This window comes from Equus caballus, chromosome 1, assembly GCF_041296265.1.
Source record: "Equus caballus isolate H_3958 breed thoroughbred chromosome 1, TB-T2T, whole genome shotgun sequence".
Lineage (NCBI taxonomy): Eukaryota > Metazoa > Chordata > Mammalia > Perissodactyla > Equidae > Equus > Equus caballus.
The window spans coordinates 60,452,524-60,470,191 of record NC_091684.1 but is presented as its reverse complement, the minus strand read 5'-3'; the positions used below and the strand labels follow the sequence as shown (position 1 = coordinate 60,470,191).

General features: G+C 53.4%; 1 protein-coding gene across 1 annotated transcript in view; it reads right to left on the bottom strand.

Moving 5' to 3' along the window:
- Positions 1-17,668, bottom strand: part of LOC138915047 (cadherin-23-like) — a 315,540-nt gene that overhangs the window by 154,874 nt on the left and 142,998 nt on the right. The window contains exon 7 of the mRNA XM_070226845.1: positions 2,242-2,436. Within this exon, the coding sequence (XP_070082946.1) occupies positions 2,242-2,436 (195 nt within the window). The remainder of the gene's footprint in view (positions 1-2,241; positions 2,437-17,668) is intronic.

Genomic DNA, 17,668 nt, shown 5'->3' with positions numbered 1-17,668 from the left:
AACGAGAGGGCGAGGGCCTTCTGGGATGGGGCGTGGGTGCAGCAAGGGAGTGAGGAGTCTGGAGGCAGGAGGAGCTGGGCAGAGGGACCAGAGGGGAGGCAGCCTCCCAGGCTCCACGACCAGGGGGTCCACAGCCCAGGTGTGGGGACCGCCCACTGTGAGAGCTCTCAGCCCGGAGCCTGAACGAGCGCCTGGCAGACAGGGCTGGAGTGGGAGGCCTGACAGGAAGTCCCCAAGCCTCTTGGGCAGAGGATGCCAGTGGTCCTCATTGCCATTACCAGGCTTTTGTGGGCAGCAGGCTTTCTTCAGCCTGGCACTGCCCTCCCCACCACACACCTATGGCTGCAGTCCTGCTCCTGCTGCAGGTGCCCCCTCCAGCCCACTCCACACTCCATGGCCGGGGAGGGGGATGGCAGTGGCCACATCTGGCAGGGCAGGCACCTTGCCAGGCCTCCAGCTGTCACCCTGGGGCCTCAGCTCTCAGTAGCTTGTTCCCAGGGGAGTCCTCACATTACCCCCCACCCCGGTCTCCACCCAGTGGTGGGTAGGACCCCACTCTGCTCCCTGAAGTGCCACACAGGACAATCTCCTTGGGGAAATGCCCAGCAGCTAAGGGCACAGGGCCAGTCCTGAGAGGGACTTGTGCGTCAGGTAGGGGAGCCATCAGTACAGGAGGGTACTCTCGGCCCCTCCTGTTCCACTGCTTCGGCCTGATCGCTGGAAGATTAACAGCAATTTAACTGTACTCACCACCCCAGCTTGAGCCCAGGCCTGTTAACAGGTCTGGCCACCCAGATTCCTGCCCATGCCCAGCTCTGCGCTCTTCCCTACCTGCCCAAAGCCATTTTTATGGTAGATGGAAATAACCCACAGGGACAGGTTCATAGCAAGAAAGAGAGCAAGAACCTGTGCATTGTGGGCCCAGTGTGTGCAGATGGAGAGTGGTGGGAATGCACCACCCTGGGTGCCAGTGCAAGGCCCTTCGTCCCAGAAGACAGATTTACAAATAGCAGCACACATATCCTTCCAGGCAACTAACATTTAGCCAGGGGAGAAGGAAAGAATGTGGATGTCGTCTGCATTGGCCTCCCCAGGGGCTACTGGACCAGTACAAAGAAAAGGTTTGCATTTCCTGGTTTTGGGGTCTCTCTACAATTTGCCTAAGCCTGGGGGAGCCGCATCTTTCAAACCAGATCCTTGACCCAGCCCCAGTCTTTCCCTGGGATCTGGGATCTGGGCTCTGTGACCTGCCAGGTGGAGCCCCCAGTGCTACTGGCAGCCCCTGCTGCAGTGACATGGGACCAGGGATGCTGTGGATGCTGTGTGTCAGGCAAATGGGTCCTGGAGGGTCAAGAGAGGCCCCTGTAATTTGTTTTGCTCTTAGCATGAGCTTTGTAAACAGAAATCTAAGGGACAACAGGCCAGCTCTCACCCTGCTGCAAGCTGGACGCTCCAGCTGTGCCAGGAGGCAGTGGCCAGAAGCAGGGAAGAGGGGAGTACAGGGGCAGGACCCTACTTAGGGTGTGGTCTGCCTGTTCCCCAGGCCCCACAAACAGCTGGCGACAAAGGCCAAGCAGTTATGACATCCTGGACACTCAGAGACTCCTCGCCTTGGGGGTCTGGACGGAGTGTCAGGCAACCCGGGTTTGGGTTCCTTCTCCCCACTACTGACTGGCCTGTGAGTCTCAACAGTGTCAGCCACAAAATGAGATAATTATTCCTCTCCCGCCTCCATCTCCTAGCTATCTCATCCTGGAATTCCCAGGGCCCAGCACGGTGCCTGGCACAGATGGGTGCTCCCTCATCTAGCATCCTCATCTAGAGCAGTGGCCAGGATGCCGGACACTCTGGCCTCTGCACATTGGGTGGTGTCAAGGACACAGCTGGTTCTCCCACACTGTGAACATCCTGTTGGGGCTGCCAGTGCAGGCGCTGGAGTCCAGCTGCTGCGTGACCGTTAGCAAGTCACTAAACTGCTGCTTCAGTTTCCTTATCCGTCAAATGGGTATCTTAATAATCCTATGACAAAGGACTCATGACAATCCATTCAAGTGCTCAGCACAGTGCCAGGGACACAGCAGGAACCCTCAGTAACATCAGCTGTCATTATTATTATTCCTATTGCCAGCATCACTATGATAGCGCCTGAGTGGAAGGGAACCGGGTTGAGGTCCGCTGCTCTCTTCGAGGGTGGGAGGAGGCATACACGCGGTTGCCTGGGGCCCCCGGGCGGCGACTCACCGTGGCGTTGACGGTGAGCTGGTAGGCCTGCGTGGTCTCGTAGTCCAGCTCGCGGATCACCGTGACAATGCCGCGGGCACTGTCGATGGCAAAGAACAGGGAGGGGGGCTGGAAGGAGTAGAGGACGCTGCCGCCCGCGCCCAGGTCGGGGTCCGTGGCGTTCACGATGAAGATGGGCGTCCCCACCGGGGTGTTCTAGGGTGAAGCGAAGCAAATAAAAGGGTGAGTGGAGCTCGGAGCAGCTGCCTCCACCAGTGACTATTCCCCCAAAGCCCATTAACTATGTCCCTCCAGCCAACCAGACCCGCGGCTCCGTCATTTTTATTCTAAGAGGGTTCACAGGAATTTGAAATGCAGCATCTATTTTTTCTTCTTTTTTTGATGGCCTCCTGGTGGCCATAACAGCACCAGTTCCAAAGATGATCTGCTCATCCTGGAGTTCTGGATGAGGGCCTTTCGGTCCTCAAACCCCTGTTTCTTGGCGGTTTTGCTTTCTCTGTCGAGAGCCCCTGGGCTGCCCAAGCCCCAGGCCCAGGCTGCTCTGGCGCGCACCCAGGAGTCTGTGTATGGGAGGTTTCAAGGGCAAGGGTCTGGGAGGCGTGTGCTCCAGGAATGTGGTGGGGGACCTTTGCCTGGCACCACAGAGGTCACCTGGTTTGCCCTGGGGTGGGGCATTCACATGCCGTCCCTGGGCCCTTGCAACCTGCCACCAGAGGGGCCCTCAAGGCCTGCTCAAATGTTGCTGCCTCCTGGGAGCCTTCCCTGATTCCCGCCGCTGTACAATGTGTATAGATCCTTGCCCTTTTCTGACTTAAGGTCTCGTGGAAGCCTTCCAGACCCCTAAGACAGGTCAGCCCCCACCCTCCCCCCCGCCCCCCGCCACTGTTAATATTCAGGGTCCCACAGCATCCTGGGATTCTTCATCATCCACATTTCTTCTACAATTCCGTGGTCAGCACCTATCTTCTCTCACAGCATACGTGCTCCACGGAAGCCACGGGGCTCTATCTGCCACCTTGCTCAGCACGGTGCCTGGCACACGGCTGGTGTTCAGTAAACATCCTTGATGAAGACATGAGCGAACCTCTGGGACAGCACTCAGCACATCACCTTCTCAGGGTCTGCATCCTCTGCCCACCTGCCAGCTCTCTTCACTGCAGCACCTACCACAATGCCTGGCAGGCAAGCCACGCCCGCTTAATGTTGGTTGAGTGAATTATTCATAATTTAGAGAGTTCTGGACACACCTGAGGACAGGCAACCTAATGAGGCTCTTCACAGAGACAGAAAGGTAAAAACAACCCCTGCTCTCACTGACGGACCAACTGCTGTGCCAGCTCCTGTGCTACGGGCTTCATCTGCCAGCTCGGCAGGTAACAAGTAGCTTTCTGGGTGGGAGCTATAATCCTATTTTCGAAAAGGAAGCTGAGGCTCAGAGAGGTTAAGTAACTTGCCCAAAGTCATACAGCTAGCTAGTGGTAGAACAAGGCCTTGAACTCAGGTCTAGCTAATTCTAAGCCCATGATCTTAAGCCCTATACTAAACACTGATGGCAGTTCTTTCCCTAACTCTTCGGTACGATGCCGAGGTCAGCTGCCACCACGGGTGGTAGCTCCTAGCTATGAGTGTGGGACTGGCCTGTAAGCTCCCTGAAAGCAGAGACAATATTCCTGGTCCTCTGTGTTCTCTTTACATTGGGACAATGACTGGGTCCCTTCTGACACCTGCGGGGTTCCTTTCAAGGTGGGCATCCACATAACTGCCCCCTCTGTGCCACTGGCCATGACCTAGGCCCTGCGTCACTGCCTTCAGCAGATTCTTCCTTTGGGGACTAGCCCTGAGCATGCTGGCAGCCCCTCCCTGGGACTATCTGCCTGAGGCAAGGGTGTTCTTTCTGAGGCCCCAGTGAGGCTGGAAAGAGCCTCCAGAGAACACCACCACGGGGTCGCCTTTGTTTCTGAGCGTGCTGATTCTCCCGCATCACCAGGCAAGTGTCAGGCGGAACGGACAGGCTCATCAGCTGTCCTTCTCCAAGCAGCACTAAAGACAGGAAGCAGACGGGGGACGACCCTCTCCTCCACACCATCCATGACTCCCCAGTGCCCCTGAGCAGAGAACGCAAGCCCTCAGGGTCTGGCCCTGCCACCTCCTTCACATTTACGTCCTGGCAGGTGTCACTTCTTGGTCTTTTGGCGAAGCTCAGGGGTAGTATCTGTTCTTATCAGTTTAATATTTCCTGGCAGGTAGACCTATTTGGCACCCAGCAGACTCCCTCACACCTCTGGACTTCTGAACCTGCTTTTCCTTTGCAAGGTCTGCTCTACCCAGCTTGGTGGCTTGGAAAACAGATGCACTCTTTCCCTCCAAAAGAGAATCAAGTGTGCAAAGAGGGCTGAGTGGACAAGTGCCAGGATTTTAGGGATGGACAGACCTCTGTTGGAACCCCAGGATCCCTGTGTGCCTTTGGGCTAGTTACTTAACCTCTCTGATCTTTAATCCCCCCTCTGTAAACTGAAGTTAATAATATATCATAGGCTTAGTGTGACGAGGACATGAGCTCATGAGTGTAAACTTCCTAATGAGTGCCTAGAAGATGGCAGTTATGATTTTATTGTCTGAATGCCTTCTAGAGAAGTGCAGACAAGAACACCTTCAAGGGTAGGGAGGGAGGTGTCAAGAAGCACTATGAATGTTAATGATACTGTGTTGGGCGTGCCCTGTCTGCACCTCCCAGATCCACTGAGTACCCTGCTCTGTCTCGACCTTCTCAGCTCCACCTCCTTGCCCCAGGGTGACCTCAGAAGGAGGAAGAATTTCGGGTATTGTTTCCCTACACCTTCCAGCTCCAGCCCACCAGCCCTTCCTCCTTTGCCCCAGCTTTCAGTGGGCTCCCGTAGCACTGTCCCCTCCCCTTCTCCCTTCCCCTAGGGGCAGTAAGAGCTTCCCACTGCGGCTGGTCTCTGGTGCCTAGCACCCCTTAACGCCCCTCAGCTCAGTCCACCCTCCGTAAGTTGTCTATTCTCTTAAATGCTTTTTCACTGAAAGAAGTACTTGAGATGATACTCGAGATGGTCTGTTTCCTGGGGGACCCTGATGGATACAGGCACTCTGCAAATCCACAGCCCGAGCCACCACGTGCAAAGCCATGGAGACTGAACTCCCAGTGCCAACACGTCACCATGGGGCATTGGTCTTGAGATCTTATGAGGCTCTCGGCTAGCCTCCAGTTCTCTCTTTTGCCCCTTCTCTCTCTAGATCCAACACACACATCACATATTTGTGCCAGTCAGACCCGTGCTTCAGAACAAACACTGCATCGGGGCCTGTGGGTCCCGCCACGAGAAGCGGTGGACATGTTTCGATTTCAGAGCAGCCAGCGTGCCGTGAGGCAGCGAGACAGCCCTTCAGAGCACCTGGCTAGCCAGCTCAACACACCCCCATGAAGCCAGTGCCCGGAGCAGAGGGACAGCTCCCACGAGAATGTCAGCTCTCCAGCCGCCTGCCTCAGGGAGGAGAGGACATTTCACCCACCCACACCGTGGCGTCCGGAGCCGAGGCTCTCTGGGCCTCTGATTAGAGGATTTAAGGGCATTATCCAGGAAGACAGCGGAAAAGGGGAAAGAAGGCATGGTCTTGTGTCTGACCTTCTTGGATTACTTTTCATGCCCTGCAGTGAAAACCTATTTAATATCTGCATAACTTACAAAAGGTTTTAAATGGGCCTGGCAAAGAGCCATTCATGTACTTAGGAGGAACAAGCCAGTGGAGAGAAAAGAATGCTGACTTCCTGCATGTCAGGCCCTGGGGGCCACGCTCTCGCAGGGGAACGGGACGGTCAGCTTCCGCGGCACGGAGACGCACGGAGGTGGCCCAGGTCTGCGCCCTCAGCCACGCAGCGCTCCTCTCTGGCACAGGCGCATCTGAGTTTCCAAGTACACTGCAGGCAGGGAAACCTGGTGGCTCAGAGTGTGGACTCCAAGTCAGAACCCTGAAGTTCGAGTCCTGGCCCTTCCACGCACAGCGGGAGACCTCAGAGGTATGCTGTTAAACTTACTCTTTTGGGCTCACTTTCCTCATGTAAAGGAAAATGTAAAAATGGAGCTGTTAGCAGTACCTACCTCCTAAGGTTGTGAGAAAGAATTACAGAGATGAGTGTGAAAAAAATAAAAAGCTTCTGGCTGAGCCAGCACACGGCAATATTGAGCAATACTCAACAAACGGTCACTGCAATGATTATTACGGTAAGAAGCTACCATCACAGGCCAGGGTGAGATGAGCCCTATCTAAACGGGGGTATTAGAAAGAGTGTAAACAGCCAATTAATCTCTTCATCACGAACTTAGACAAATGGAGACTTTAAAGTTCAGAAAGAGAACATCTCAGTTGATTGGTTCGTGGCTGCTGCACATGGGCTGGGGGGACAACCTCTGGAGACCCTCCAAAGTGGGTTAGGGAAGCTGTGAGAGGAGGGGTGGGGTCTGAGGTACCTGGAGGCCAAGGAAGCTCCTGAACATGGAGGCCAGCCTGACCAAGCACCACTGGGGATGGCTTGAGTGTAGACAGGGGTTATCCAGTCCGGCCTCCCCATTTTACAGACGGGAAAAGCGAGGGATGTACCTCGCTCTAGGTCTCACAACTGGTTAACGGCAGAGCTGTGACTGGAAATCAGGTGCTTGATTCATATATAGTGCTTTTCTCACCCCACCTGGAGATGCCAACACTGCCTCCTGCCACCCTTCTTCACAGCTCTGCTCCAGGGGATGGACCTGGGCGGCCACATTTGCACCATGCACTTCAGACCGAGGCCACATCTGATTGGCCCAGGGGTAACCAACTGACTCAAGCAGGCCAATCAGGTAGGGCTTTGGAAGTTAAATCCTCTTCTGTGGGGACCTGAAAAAGAAGATTCTCGCTGTCGGGCTAGGGCTGGAGTGGGCACCATGGCAGCCTGAAAGCCACACAGAAGCCACAGTTACAGGATGGCAGAGAGGCCACGGGCAACTAGGGGAAGCCCACCTGCGGCGAGTAGAAGGGCGCAGGTGAGGGAGAAAAACGAGACAGGGGCTCTGAGGGTCCCCCGGCCCTGGTCGGCACAGCCACGTCTAGACTTCATTTCCTGATCCCGACCGTGGCGCTGAGACACGATCTGAGCTGTCCTTCCTGTGGGCATCCCCCTGCTCACACTGGCCTCCAGGGGTCTCAGCTCCTTGCTCCCCCTGCACCTCCAGAACACCTCCAGCCATGAGCAAGGCCTCCTCATTGTGGCAGCTCTGCCCAGGCTCTCTCTGACCCTCCCTGCTGGGATCCACCCCTTCAACACCCAAGGCTACTGCCTGCCCCCCTTCCCCCCCACCACACTGTGCAGAAAGCAGAGCTGCTGGCCACACCTCCTAGGCTGAAGGCACAGGAGGTAGTAATGGGGAGAAGAATAAAACAGCCCAGATGAATGAATGCTGGCTCCCTCTTCTTTTTTTCTCTTTTTTTTATTGAGGAAGATTGTCCTTGAGGCAACATTTGTGCCCATCTTCTTCTATTTTGTATGTAGGATGCCACCACAACATGGCTTGACAAGTGCTGTGTAGGTCCGCATCTGGGATGGGAACCTAGAACCCAGGGACCTGAGGCTACCCATGAACTTAACCACTACACCACCTGGCCAGCCCTTCCCTCTTCTTTTTAAGTGTCCCCAGACACCCCTTTTAACATGCAGATCCACTCAGGTCACTGCAATGGTCAGCATGCATGTGGCGGTAGCAGGGGAGGGCAGGGGACAGCTCAATCGTGGGCTTGACACCATCGGCCTGGAGGAGAGATGTCCACAGAGCCAGGCTCTGCCCACCTAGAGACAAGGAGACCAGGGAGAAGGTGCCCTCTGTGTCTGGGCTTGGGGTTCGGGGTCTGCAGAACCACGGCCAGGGTGAGCCCGGGCCCTGGAGGCACAGCCAGAGGCCCACTGCAGCTGGAGGTGGGGCTGCTGCATGCGAGGGCAACTCCTGCCCGACAGTCATGGTGGAGACTGGCCCCGGGTCCACCTCCTCACTGGAAAGGAGGAGCTGGTCTTTGGAGGAAAGGCCCATGGGCGTGAGGACTCCTGCGTCTGAGGCAGGCCTCTTGGCCCACTTCTCTGCCCCAACTCTGCTTCTAGCACCCCTTCCTCCATGGCACCCCCTGCCCAGTCCTGCCCACTGAAGGGGAATCTCCCAAAGTGCATGGCCCATGCCTCCTGGGGGCCAGGCGCGTGTTTAGGCATCAGTCCTTGCAAGCCCCTGGCACTCTCAGCAAGGGGTCCACCTCATGCAGGTCACAGACAGGGCAGGCCCCTGCCTCTTCCAGTTCCCATTTAAGCTCCACATCACTTCTGATGGACCTGCTGGAAATGGGCCACCCTGTGCAATTCAGAGACAAATAAATCTTTTTGCTACTCCTGGGGTGACAAGGGAATAGACTCTGGGAAAGTTCTGCCGTGCAAGGGATCTTGTTCGTTAATAATAATGATAAATAGCTCACTTCTCACATGCAGCGTGAGTTACATTACACTCTGGGCTTCTCCAGAGGTGGCTCAGGGTGCTCACTGGAGCGGGTGGGGTGCGCACGTGCAGCGAGGGAGAAAGAGGGCCAGAGAGAGAGGCAGAGAGGGAGGGCGAAGAAAACAGAGATGGAGAGAGTGGGAAGCGGGGGAAGGGGGCATGAGGGTGGGGAACAGGACAACAGGAGGACAAAGAAAACAGGATGGGATGGTGAGTAGGCAGGACTGGGGGCCACAGGGGAAATGGGATGAGAACAGAGAGTTCGTGAGAGAAGAGAGAGGGAAGGAAGGTGGGAGAAAGCAACTAAGTGAAAAGGAGAAAAAGAGACATTAGAGAGGGAGAGTTGTGAACAGAGGAAGAGAAGTGTAAACATTCAAAGCAGCAGAGAAAGGAAGATAGAAGCAAGAAAAAAAGCACGCCACAGCCTCACATCTTCACGGCGTACCACCACCCACATTAGATTTATTCTGTATCCTCGGCCAAACCTGGGCAACCAGCCCTACCATTCCCACCGTCAGTGCCATCTCTAAAGGCGTTATTAATATTTATGAAATGCTTGCTAGATGCTGCCACAGTCTTTAATATCTTATTATAAAGCCTGTTATAAAATGCATTAGTAATAAATTCCTGACAGATGGAGTTCTGACAAGGTGCGGGCGCCTCCGTGGATCCAGGCTGGGAACAGACCCTCCTGGAACACACATGCACTGCTCAGAGGCTGGGCCGCTGGTCCCTGAGGTGAGGTGGGGTGGGGTGGGGGTATTCAACCTTCCAGTCTCAGGCCTGGTAGTCATCATTTTCACACATCTTATCTCATTACCCCCTTTTCCCAGATGGGGGAAATGGAAGCTCAGAGAAATAAGGCAACTTGTCCAAAGTCACACAGCTTATCTGTGGTAGAATCAGGATTCAAATTCAGGTCACCTCTGTGTCCCCAGACCCTCAGGGACCCCAGAGATGAGGGCGGAGAGTGGACACAGGGCCCCTGCTCAAGTGTGGCCAATTTAATCACCTCCCTGTCCAGGAGGGCTGTGGCGACGTGGGAGCCGAAGACGGGGGCTTCAGGCAGTCTGCGTGAGAGAAGAGAGGGTCGATGGGGGCTTCAGCCCAAAAGATGTTTCAGCAGGAAGGGGGTATCTCAAAATTTGCACAGTTTCCCTGGGGATCAAGAAATGGGTTCCCACGGTGACAAGAAGAATTAAAGCCAGAAGTACAGGCCTTTCTGACAAGGGGGTACCTGCGGCAGAGGGGGCACTGTGCTTTGGTTTCTGCTGAATGCCAACGCAGGCATCTCTTCACTGTGACTCTGCGGCAGGGGCCCACTGGGGGGCTTGGAGAGAGTGTCATTTCCAAATGTGAAGTTTTGAGGTTTTGTGGCACGCCAGTTTATGGGGGAGGAGAAACGGGGTCTATGGGAGATGTGGGCTGTATTTCTTTCTCAAACAGGCAAGGAGTGTGCAGGCACCAGCTGAGAGCGAGGTCCAAGGAGAGAAACAATGGAAGGAGGAGAACTTGGAGGGCCAGGTGCCCACCGGGCCTGGAGGGACATCTCGGGTGGCCCGTCCTGGTCATGGAGAGGGCATACCCATTTGTGCACAAACCCACATGTAGCCAGATGTGCTCCAGCACCCCTCTCTGCAGGAGTCCGGAAGAGGCCATTTCACAACATCTCGTCTCGACCAGTGTCTGCTCTCTCTCAGATGATTCGCACTGGACTCTAAAATGTGCTGGGCATGCTCTGAGCACCAGGGCAGGCTGCCAGGGGGAGGTGCCGGCTCTATGGACAGAAGGAGCCCCACAAGGCTGGGCCCTGAGTCCCATATTCTCTGACATGGCTCGAGCAATTTCCCTGGGCTGGGCTGGCCCCCTCAGCTCTTCCACACTTCCTTGGAGCCAGCTCAGTGCTCTCCCCTCTGCAAGTCCCTCTGCCTCAGCCTCCAGCTGTGTACGGCCTATTCTGAACCCCAGGAAGACATGCATCAAGCGCTTCCCTAGCGCCCTCCTGACTCCCCACGTCTGCCAGAGCCTTCACCTGTCACCGTGATCTTGGACCTGCCAACCTCTCTCTTGCCTCCCACTCTTCACCAGGGCCTATCAAGTCTTCCTTCCACATCCCTCAAATCCTTCCTTTTCTCTTTGTCATTTACCTTGGCCACCTCTGCAGTCCCAGCACTGTCACTTACATATAGAAGGCTTTCCATGAATGTTTTAATAGAATCAGGACTTCCAGCTAAAGATGGCAGATTGAACACATCCATTTATTTCTGGTTTTGTCCCAACCCCTCACCAAAATGCTAAGATGGGAATTAAAAATGCATAAATCCACAAGGGCAAAAGAACAGGGGAGGAGACAACAGCAGATGAGAGATGGCAATAAAATCCCAGAAGCTGGAAACGGATGGAACTGGAAGCTGCCTTAGGAGAGAGGGGAAGGCGAGGCTGAGGCTGGCACCTCAGAACCCAGAAAAGCTCTGGGATTGGAGGAACCAGGAGATGCTGAAATAGGAAGGCAGCCGCAGATCTTTAAGAAGAGCGGTTAGACTCCCAGTGCCTCCCCAACTCTTGCAGAAGATACGAGGTTTACTTTCCAGAGGGCGGAGTTAGCTGGGCTCTGGGCTCAGGCTGGCAGCTGGACCAGGCACTGAAAACAGGGAGGCTAAATGAGAATCTGCAGCTCCCCTCCACTCCCATCCTGATCGGCCTCGTTAGCCCGTCAGCCTCCTGGAGACTGCCAGCCAGGCGGAAGATAAAAAACTGGCCCAAGAGAAAACACAACTATTAACACCTTGGAGTTCCCTCAAAGAAACAGCCAGGTCTTCACCTAATCAACCCACAGTGAAGCCCACTGGTTAACGAGCACCCCACACTCCCCTGCCCCAGCACCCACAGCGAGCTTGCAGGCAGCTAAAGGTGAACTCACTCCTAATGCGAACAGACAACTAGGGTCACGAAACGTTTGAGAGGAGCCTCTAATTTGAAAGATAGAGGGGAGAAAAGAGTGAAAAGGATTAACAACAATAAGTATCTTGAACCTCAGAGAGATGAGACAAGACACTCCATCTTTGAAATAAGAACGTTCCAAGAGGAAGAAAGAGCTCAGGGAAATGAAAACTCAATAGAAGTGTTGGAAGATAAAGAAATTTCTCCAAAAGTAGAACAAAACTCAAAGAGAGGGGAAATGGGGGAGAAAAGTAAGAAAATTAGAGAAGCAGTTCAGAAGATCCAACAGCCAACTAATAGGGATTCCAGAGAGAGAACAGAGCAAGTGAAGGGGAGGAGATGACCCAAGAAGCGAGGCAAGGAAACCTCCCAGATCTGGAGGACATGCCTCCAGATCGAAAGAGACCACTCTGCGTGCAGAAGAGAGACCCACACCAAGGCATAAAACTATGAAGTTCCAAAACATTGAGTACAGATCTTCCTTGACTTACAGTGGGGTTACATCCTGGTAAAAAGGACAAAAATTGAAAATATTGTAAGTTTAAAATGCATTTATTACCTACCAAACATCATAGCTTAGCCTAGCCTACCTCAAACGTGTTCAGAACACTGACCTTGGACTACAGTTGGGCTAAATCTCTAACACGAATCCTATTTTATAATAAAATGTTGCACATCTCATGTAATTTATTGAAAACTGTACTGGAAGTGAAAAAGAGAATGGTCGTGTGGGTACAGAGTGGTTTAAGTGTATGGGTCGTTTACCCTCATGATTGCGTGGCTGACTGGGAGCTGCGGCCTGCTGCCCAGCATCATGAGAGAGTATTGGACAGCATATTGCTAGTCTGGGAAAAGATCAAAACTCAAAATTCAAAGCATGGTTTCTACTCAATGAGTATTGCTTTTGCACCATTGTGAAGTCTAAAAATCATAAATTGAGCCATCATAAGTCAGGAGCTGTCTGTGCTTTAAAAATAATCCTAGAAATTTTCAGAAAGGAAACAAAAGGTTACATGCAAAGGATCAGTAATCAAAATGGCATCAAAATTCTTAACAGTGACATTACACGCTAGAACACAAAGGAGAAACGACTTCACATTATGAGGAAAACTATTTTCATCCTGGAATTCTATACCCAGCCACATTATCAACAAATATGAGTGTAGAATAAACACGTTTTTCAAACAAAGTAGAAAAAATTTTTCCCATGAATCTTTTTTCAGGAAATTACTGAAGGATGTACTCCACCAAAACGAGGGTGTAAACCAAGAAAGAGGAAAATATGAGATCCATATAACAGGGGATCTAATATAGGAGAGAGACAAAGAAACCCTCAGGGTGATCCCTCGTTCTCCCCAGGCTCACCCTACGTCAGACTTTTTGAGCTATGCAGCCTCCAGAACAGCAAGCAAGCTGCGGTCTGGATCAGAGCAGGAGGATGGATGCTCCAGGGAGAGTGTTGCCAAGAAAAATACAAACTGAATTAAAAAATCAATATACTTTTAATATACTGGGAGGAGGTATTCACTTATGTCAGGATATTCAGGGATAAATAAGTGATAGGTTCACAGAACACTAAGCAAACAAACTAAAAAGAGGTAATTATTAATTCTAGAGAAAACAAAAAAGGAAATACCATCACAGTACACTATGTGGCCCAGCTGTGAATAATATTTACATAATCATAATGCTGTATACCTGAGCTGCCGTTTGAGCTAAAAGGAGGGATATGGTTATGTTGGGAGGATGGCCGGGGGACATTGAGTGGTGTGTGTGTGTGAGTGTGTAGCAAAGATGAGGTAGAGGGTGATATAAAAGTGCAATCCTCATCCTTCGTAGCTTGAAGTCAGTAGGTAATGTCTAAACCTGAAAAATTGATAAGCATGTGACTTGGAAATAAAACCATCAGAAACAGAATGAGGTCATCTCAGGCTGGGACTCAGGAGTGGGGAGGATGAGGCAGGCACTGCTGCTTCTATCATAAGCCTAGCTTTACTATTGGACTTTTAAGCCCATGCAAATATGGCTTTGATAAAAATTAATACAAAACATTGAAAAAAAAGTTATCTCCCTCCGGCTGGCCTGCCGAGTGGCCTCCTCTCTTCAGCCCTGCCCTGTAACTGATCTCAGACAGTCACCGCCCTAGAGCACTGTCTCCCATCTCTCTTCCTCCTCAGACACTATCACCAGCTCCTCTTTCACCTGCACGGCAAGGCCTCCTGGACCAGCAACATCACCACAGGCTGATCAGAGCTTCCCTCTGCAAACCCCTCTTTCACGATTGCCCCTGTGAGGGCCTGTGTAGGTCAGACTGCTCTACACACGGCCGCCAGAGCGCGGGCCCAGCCACGCCTTCCTCCCGGTGCTTCTGTCTGCTCCACGCATTCCTTCTGAGATGCCCTGGAGGGTGGCCATCACCACCCAGCAAGTGGGGACTGACCCTCCCTCTCCCTGCCCCCCACACATGGGCCCTGGCCTTTACACAGATGCTGGGTGTGCCGGGCTGGGAGGAGCCACATCAGAGGGACACCTGGGGCCTCCTTCCCCTCTTCTTAGAAGCCTAATTTTCAAAGCCAGGTGTGACACCCAAGTGTGAAATGGCTCCGCCCCTTCTTCTTCAGAGATGAAGGAGATCTGAGGCTATTTTTCTCAGCTCTCGTTGCAGCACCCCCACCCCAGCCCAGTGACCTTCCTGTAATGGGCGACAGTAGAGTTCGGAGGTCTCCCCGTGCCACCTCCCATTAGCACCCACATTCCAGGCCGTCCACGCACCTGCGCTCCTCCAGGCGCCCTCCACACCCTGTCACTGCTGACACACAGGAGTTGAAGGAGCGTGTGGCAGCACAGGGAATTATGCATCGTGAATAGCAGGCAGCTGGCAGACCAGCCCAGCAGCTGGCTGAAGGCCACGTGCAGAGAGAAGGGGACAGGAAGCTGTGATGGTGGGGCAGCCCTCGTGCAGGACATGCTGCTTTCAACACCGGGCAGTACCATCCCCTCCCTCAGGGGCTGGGCTTCCGCTCCTGCTCTGTGGCACTATGGCACAGGAGGAACCGAGAGCCGAGAGCCAGCCGGGAGTCGAGACCTCAGCTGCTCAGTCTGCTCCTCCCACCCTGCCCCAGCCTAAGAAGTGAGTCTGATGGCTCCCAGGAGCCTTCCCCGCCCCCTCCCAGCAGTGACGTGGAAACCAGCTTCTGGAGACCAGGAAGGATCCATCCGGTGATGATTACACACCATGCACATTGGTCTAATAGTGAAAAAAACAAACAACTGCTCACAGAAACGCCGGGTCACATTCTGGCTCTCCAAATAACAAAGTGCCTGACTTCCTTTTCTGTTGCTACAGAGCATCAATGCAAACATGTGGCGCCTCGGTTTTCCCATCCAGGAAATGGTATAGCACTCCCTGCACTGCCTTCCACGCAGAGCTGCAGGGGAGAGGAAATGAGTCAACAACCGGAACACACCTGGAAAACTCAAAGGCCAAAACAAAAATCACCACTCTGCAGAGGCAGAAAATTCTAAAAGAAAAAAAGAGAAGGAGACGGTGTGAGCTAGAGAAGAATTCTCTCTAAACAGCTATCCTGGAGTCCAGACCCTGGGTCACCGGGGTGCCAGGACACTGTCCTGAGCCCAGAGCTGCAGGGGGCTGAGCCCAGGACAGAAACAGCGTTCAACTAAGGCATGAGGTGGTCTTGAGACTTGGCAGATTCTGGAAAGTGGCAACTGATAGATTCATGAGGTCTCCTGGGATTTTTTTAAAAATAAGAAAAAGACTTGTATGAGTCCAGGGTAATAACTCACATTACTGAGGACTTCCTGTGCCAGGCCCTGTTTTCAGCCCTTTCCATGCAACATCTTGTACAATCCTCACGGCAGCCAGTGAAGCAGACACTATTACTGTCCCCGTCTCCAGATGTCCAAGGCCACGTGTAATAAGCAGGAATTCCGGGTTGGCACCCCTGGTAGGCTGCTCCAGGGCACAGGCTCTTACCGGGCTAGACGATCCTCAGTGATGAGTGAGCAAAGTGTGCCAGGTACAGGAGGCAGAGGGCTGGCCAAGACGACCTTGAGAAATCAGGACTCTGTCCTTCTGGCTAAGTACTAGGGCCCACTAGTGATGCGTAAGGGGGTTGCCACAGAATGACCTAGGCCAGCAGAGCTTCCAGGTGCAGAAGGTGACAGATGTCGGGTGTCACCAGGAAGGTGCTGGGAGTGGAGGAGTCAGTTACCAGGAGCTGTCAGGTTCTTTCATCCATGGATCCCAAACATATATATGGAGCAACACAGTATGAGACTGTGTTGGCCACACTCACTCTCCTTATCTTTCCAACAGAAAAACAGCTATGATCAATTACACATGGTTAGTTATGGGGAGGAAGACAGACACAATAAAGGGAGGCTCTGAGGGAGCAAAGGTGTGAGGGAATTTGCTATTTGAGTCTCAGTTCCACCCCTTATTTGCTGTGTGATTTTAGGGAAGATAGGTAGCTTCTCTGAGCCTCAGTTTCCTTATAAAGAGTTGGGCATGATAAGAAAACCTGCCTCATGGGGTTATTGTGAGCCTTGCAGGAGACAATGAATGATAAGTGCTCAGTGCATCACAGGTGCTCAAGAAGTCTAAGGCTCTATCACAATGTTATTACTTTGTAGGGCAGGTATAAGGGTTAAGGGTGGAAATGTGTATAGACAATGGTCTATAAACTGTAAAGTGCTTTGCAAATGTTACTTCTGGTGGGGAGGTCCAGAAGGGGAGGGATGCCTCTGAAGGCTGAGGTCCTTGCTCTGCTCTCAGCAGAGATAAAAGGCTGGGATGAAAGGTGTGGTTGGGTGGGGGGGAGGGGGGACCTTCCCTGTGGCACACACCCCCACCTCTGTCCCAGTGGAGCCCACTGGGTGCACAGCACCTCCAACGCTGCCCTGAGCTCTCTGTGCACAGCTCCATGGCTCACAAATGGGGTTCCAGCTCCTGGCCCCAAAATTCATTACCCCACAATGATGAATGGTGTTAAACACAATGAATATGCAAATCTCCTCGGGGCGTACACCCTCGGGCAGCTGAGACTAATAAATGGACTCTGAATAAGAAGACACAGCTCAAGCAAGGCAACAACTCCTGCTCATCTCTGCACACCCCCCCCCCCCCGGGGTCCTGTGCACCCACGTGCCCCTGTCTCCAGCTGGGGTGTGCATTCTTAAGGGGCAGGTGAAGGAGGCAGCAGAGGCTGGGGCGGCATGAGCAGTGGGGTAGGCCTGGTGCAGGTTTTTCCTCTCAGATCCCCAGTCCCCACGGCTACTGCTGCTGGCCCTTCAGGTGGTGTGACAGTGTGACGTGATAAGTGGAACCTGTCACTTGTGCCTGGGGGCTTAAGGACAGACAGGCTGGTGGAGGCTGCACTCCTGGCTGCAGGGGAGCGGAGGGCTGGTGAGGGCTGGAGAGAGGGGCTGCGGCGCCCAGGAGCCAGGCAGGGAGAGGGCAGCTGCAGGATGTCCCTGGGCCCGGGGGCCTGGGGGAATGGCTTAAGCAGTAATAGGTGGAGAGAGACTGGAATTGTGGCTACAAAGGCCTTCAGGAGTCGCCTAGTCCCGCAGTGCACTCCCCAGCTGCACATTAGAATCCTGGGGAGCTTTAAAACAATTCCAATGCCAGGGCCCACCCAGCCACCGTGTTCTCTAAATTCCCAGAGGAATTCTCATGTTCAGCCGGGGTGGGGGAACACTGCCCTACCCAGTACCCTATTCTATAGATGAGAAAGCTGAGACCCAGGGTGGGGGGGGACCTTACCGAGGTCACACAGATGGTCAGTGGGGGCAGACACCCACCTCCGTGCTTACTCCCTGACCTCCCCTCCCTTGTCCTAACAAGGATGAAGGGTGACTCCCTGAGCACACATCATTCTTATCCTCCAGGGAAGCAGCGAGGGTGCTACAAGGAGCCCTGGGCTGGGGGACAGAAGACC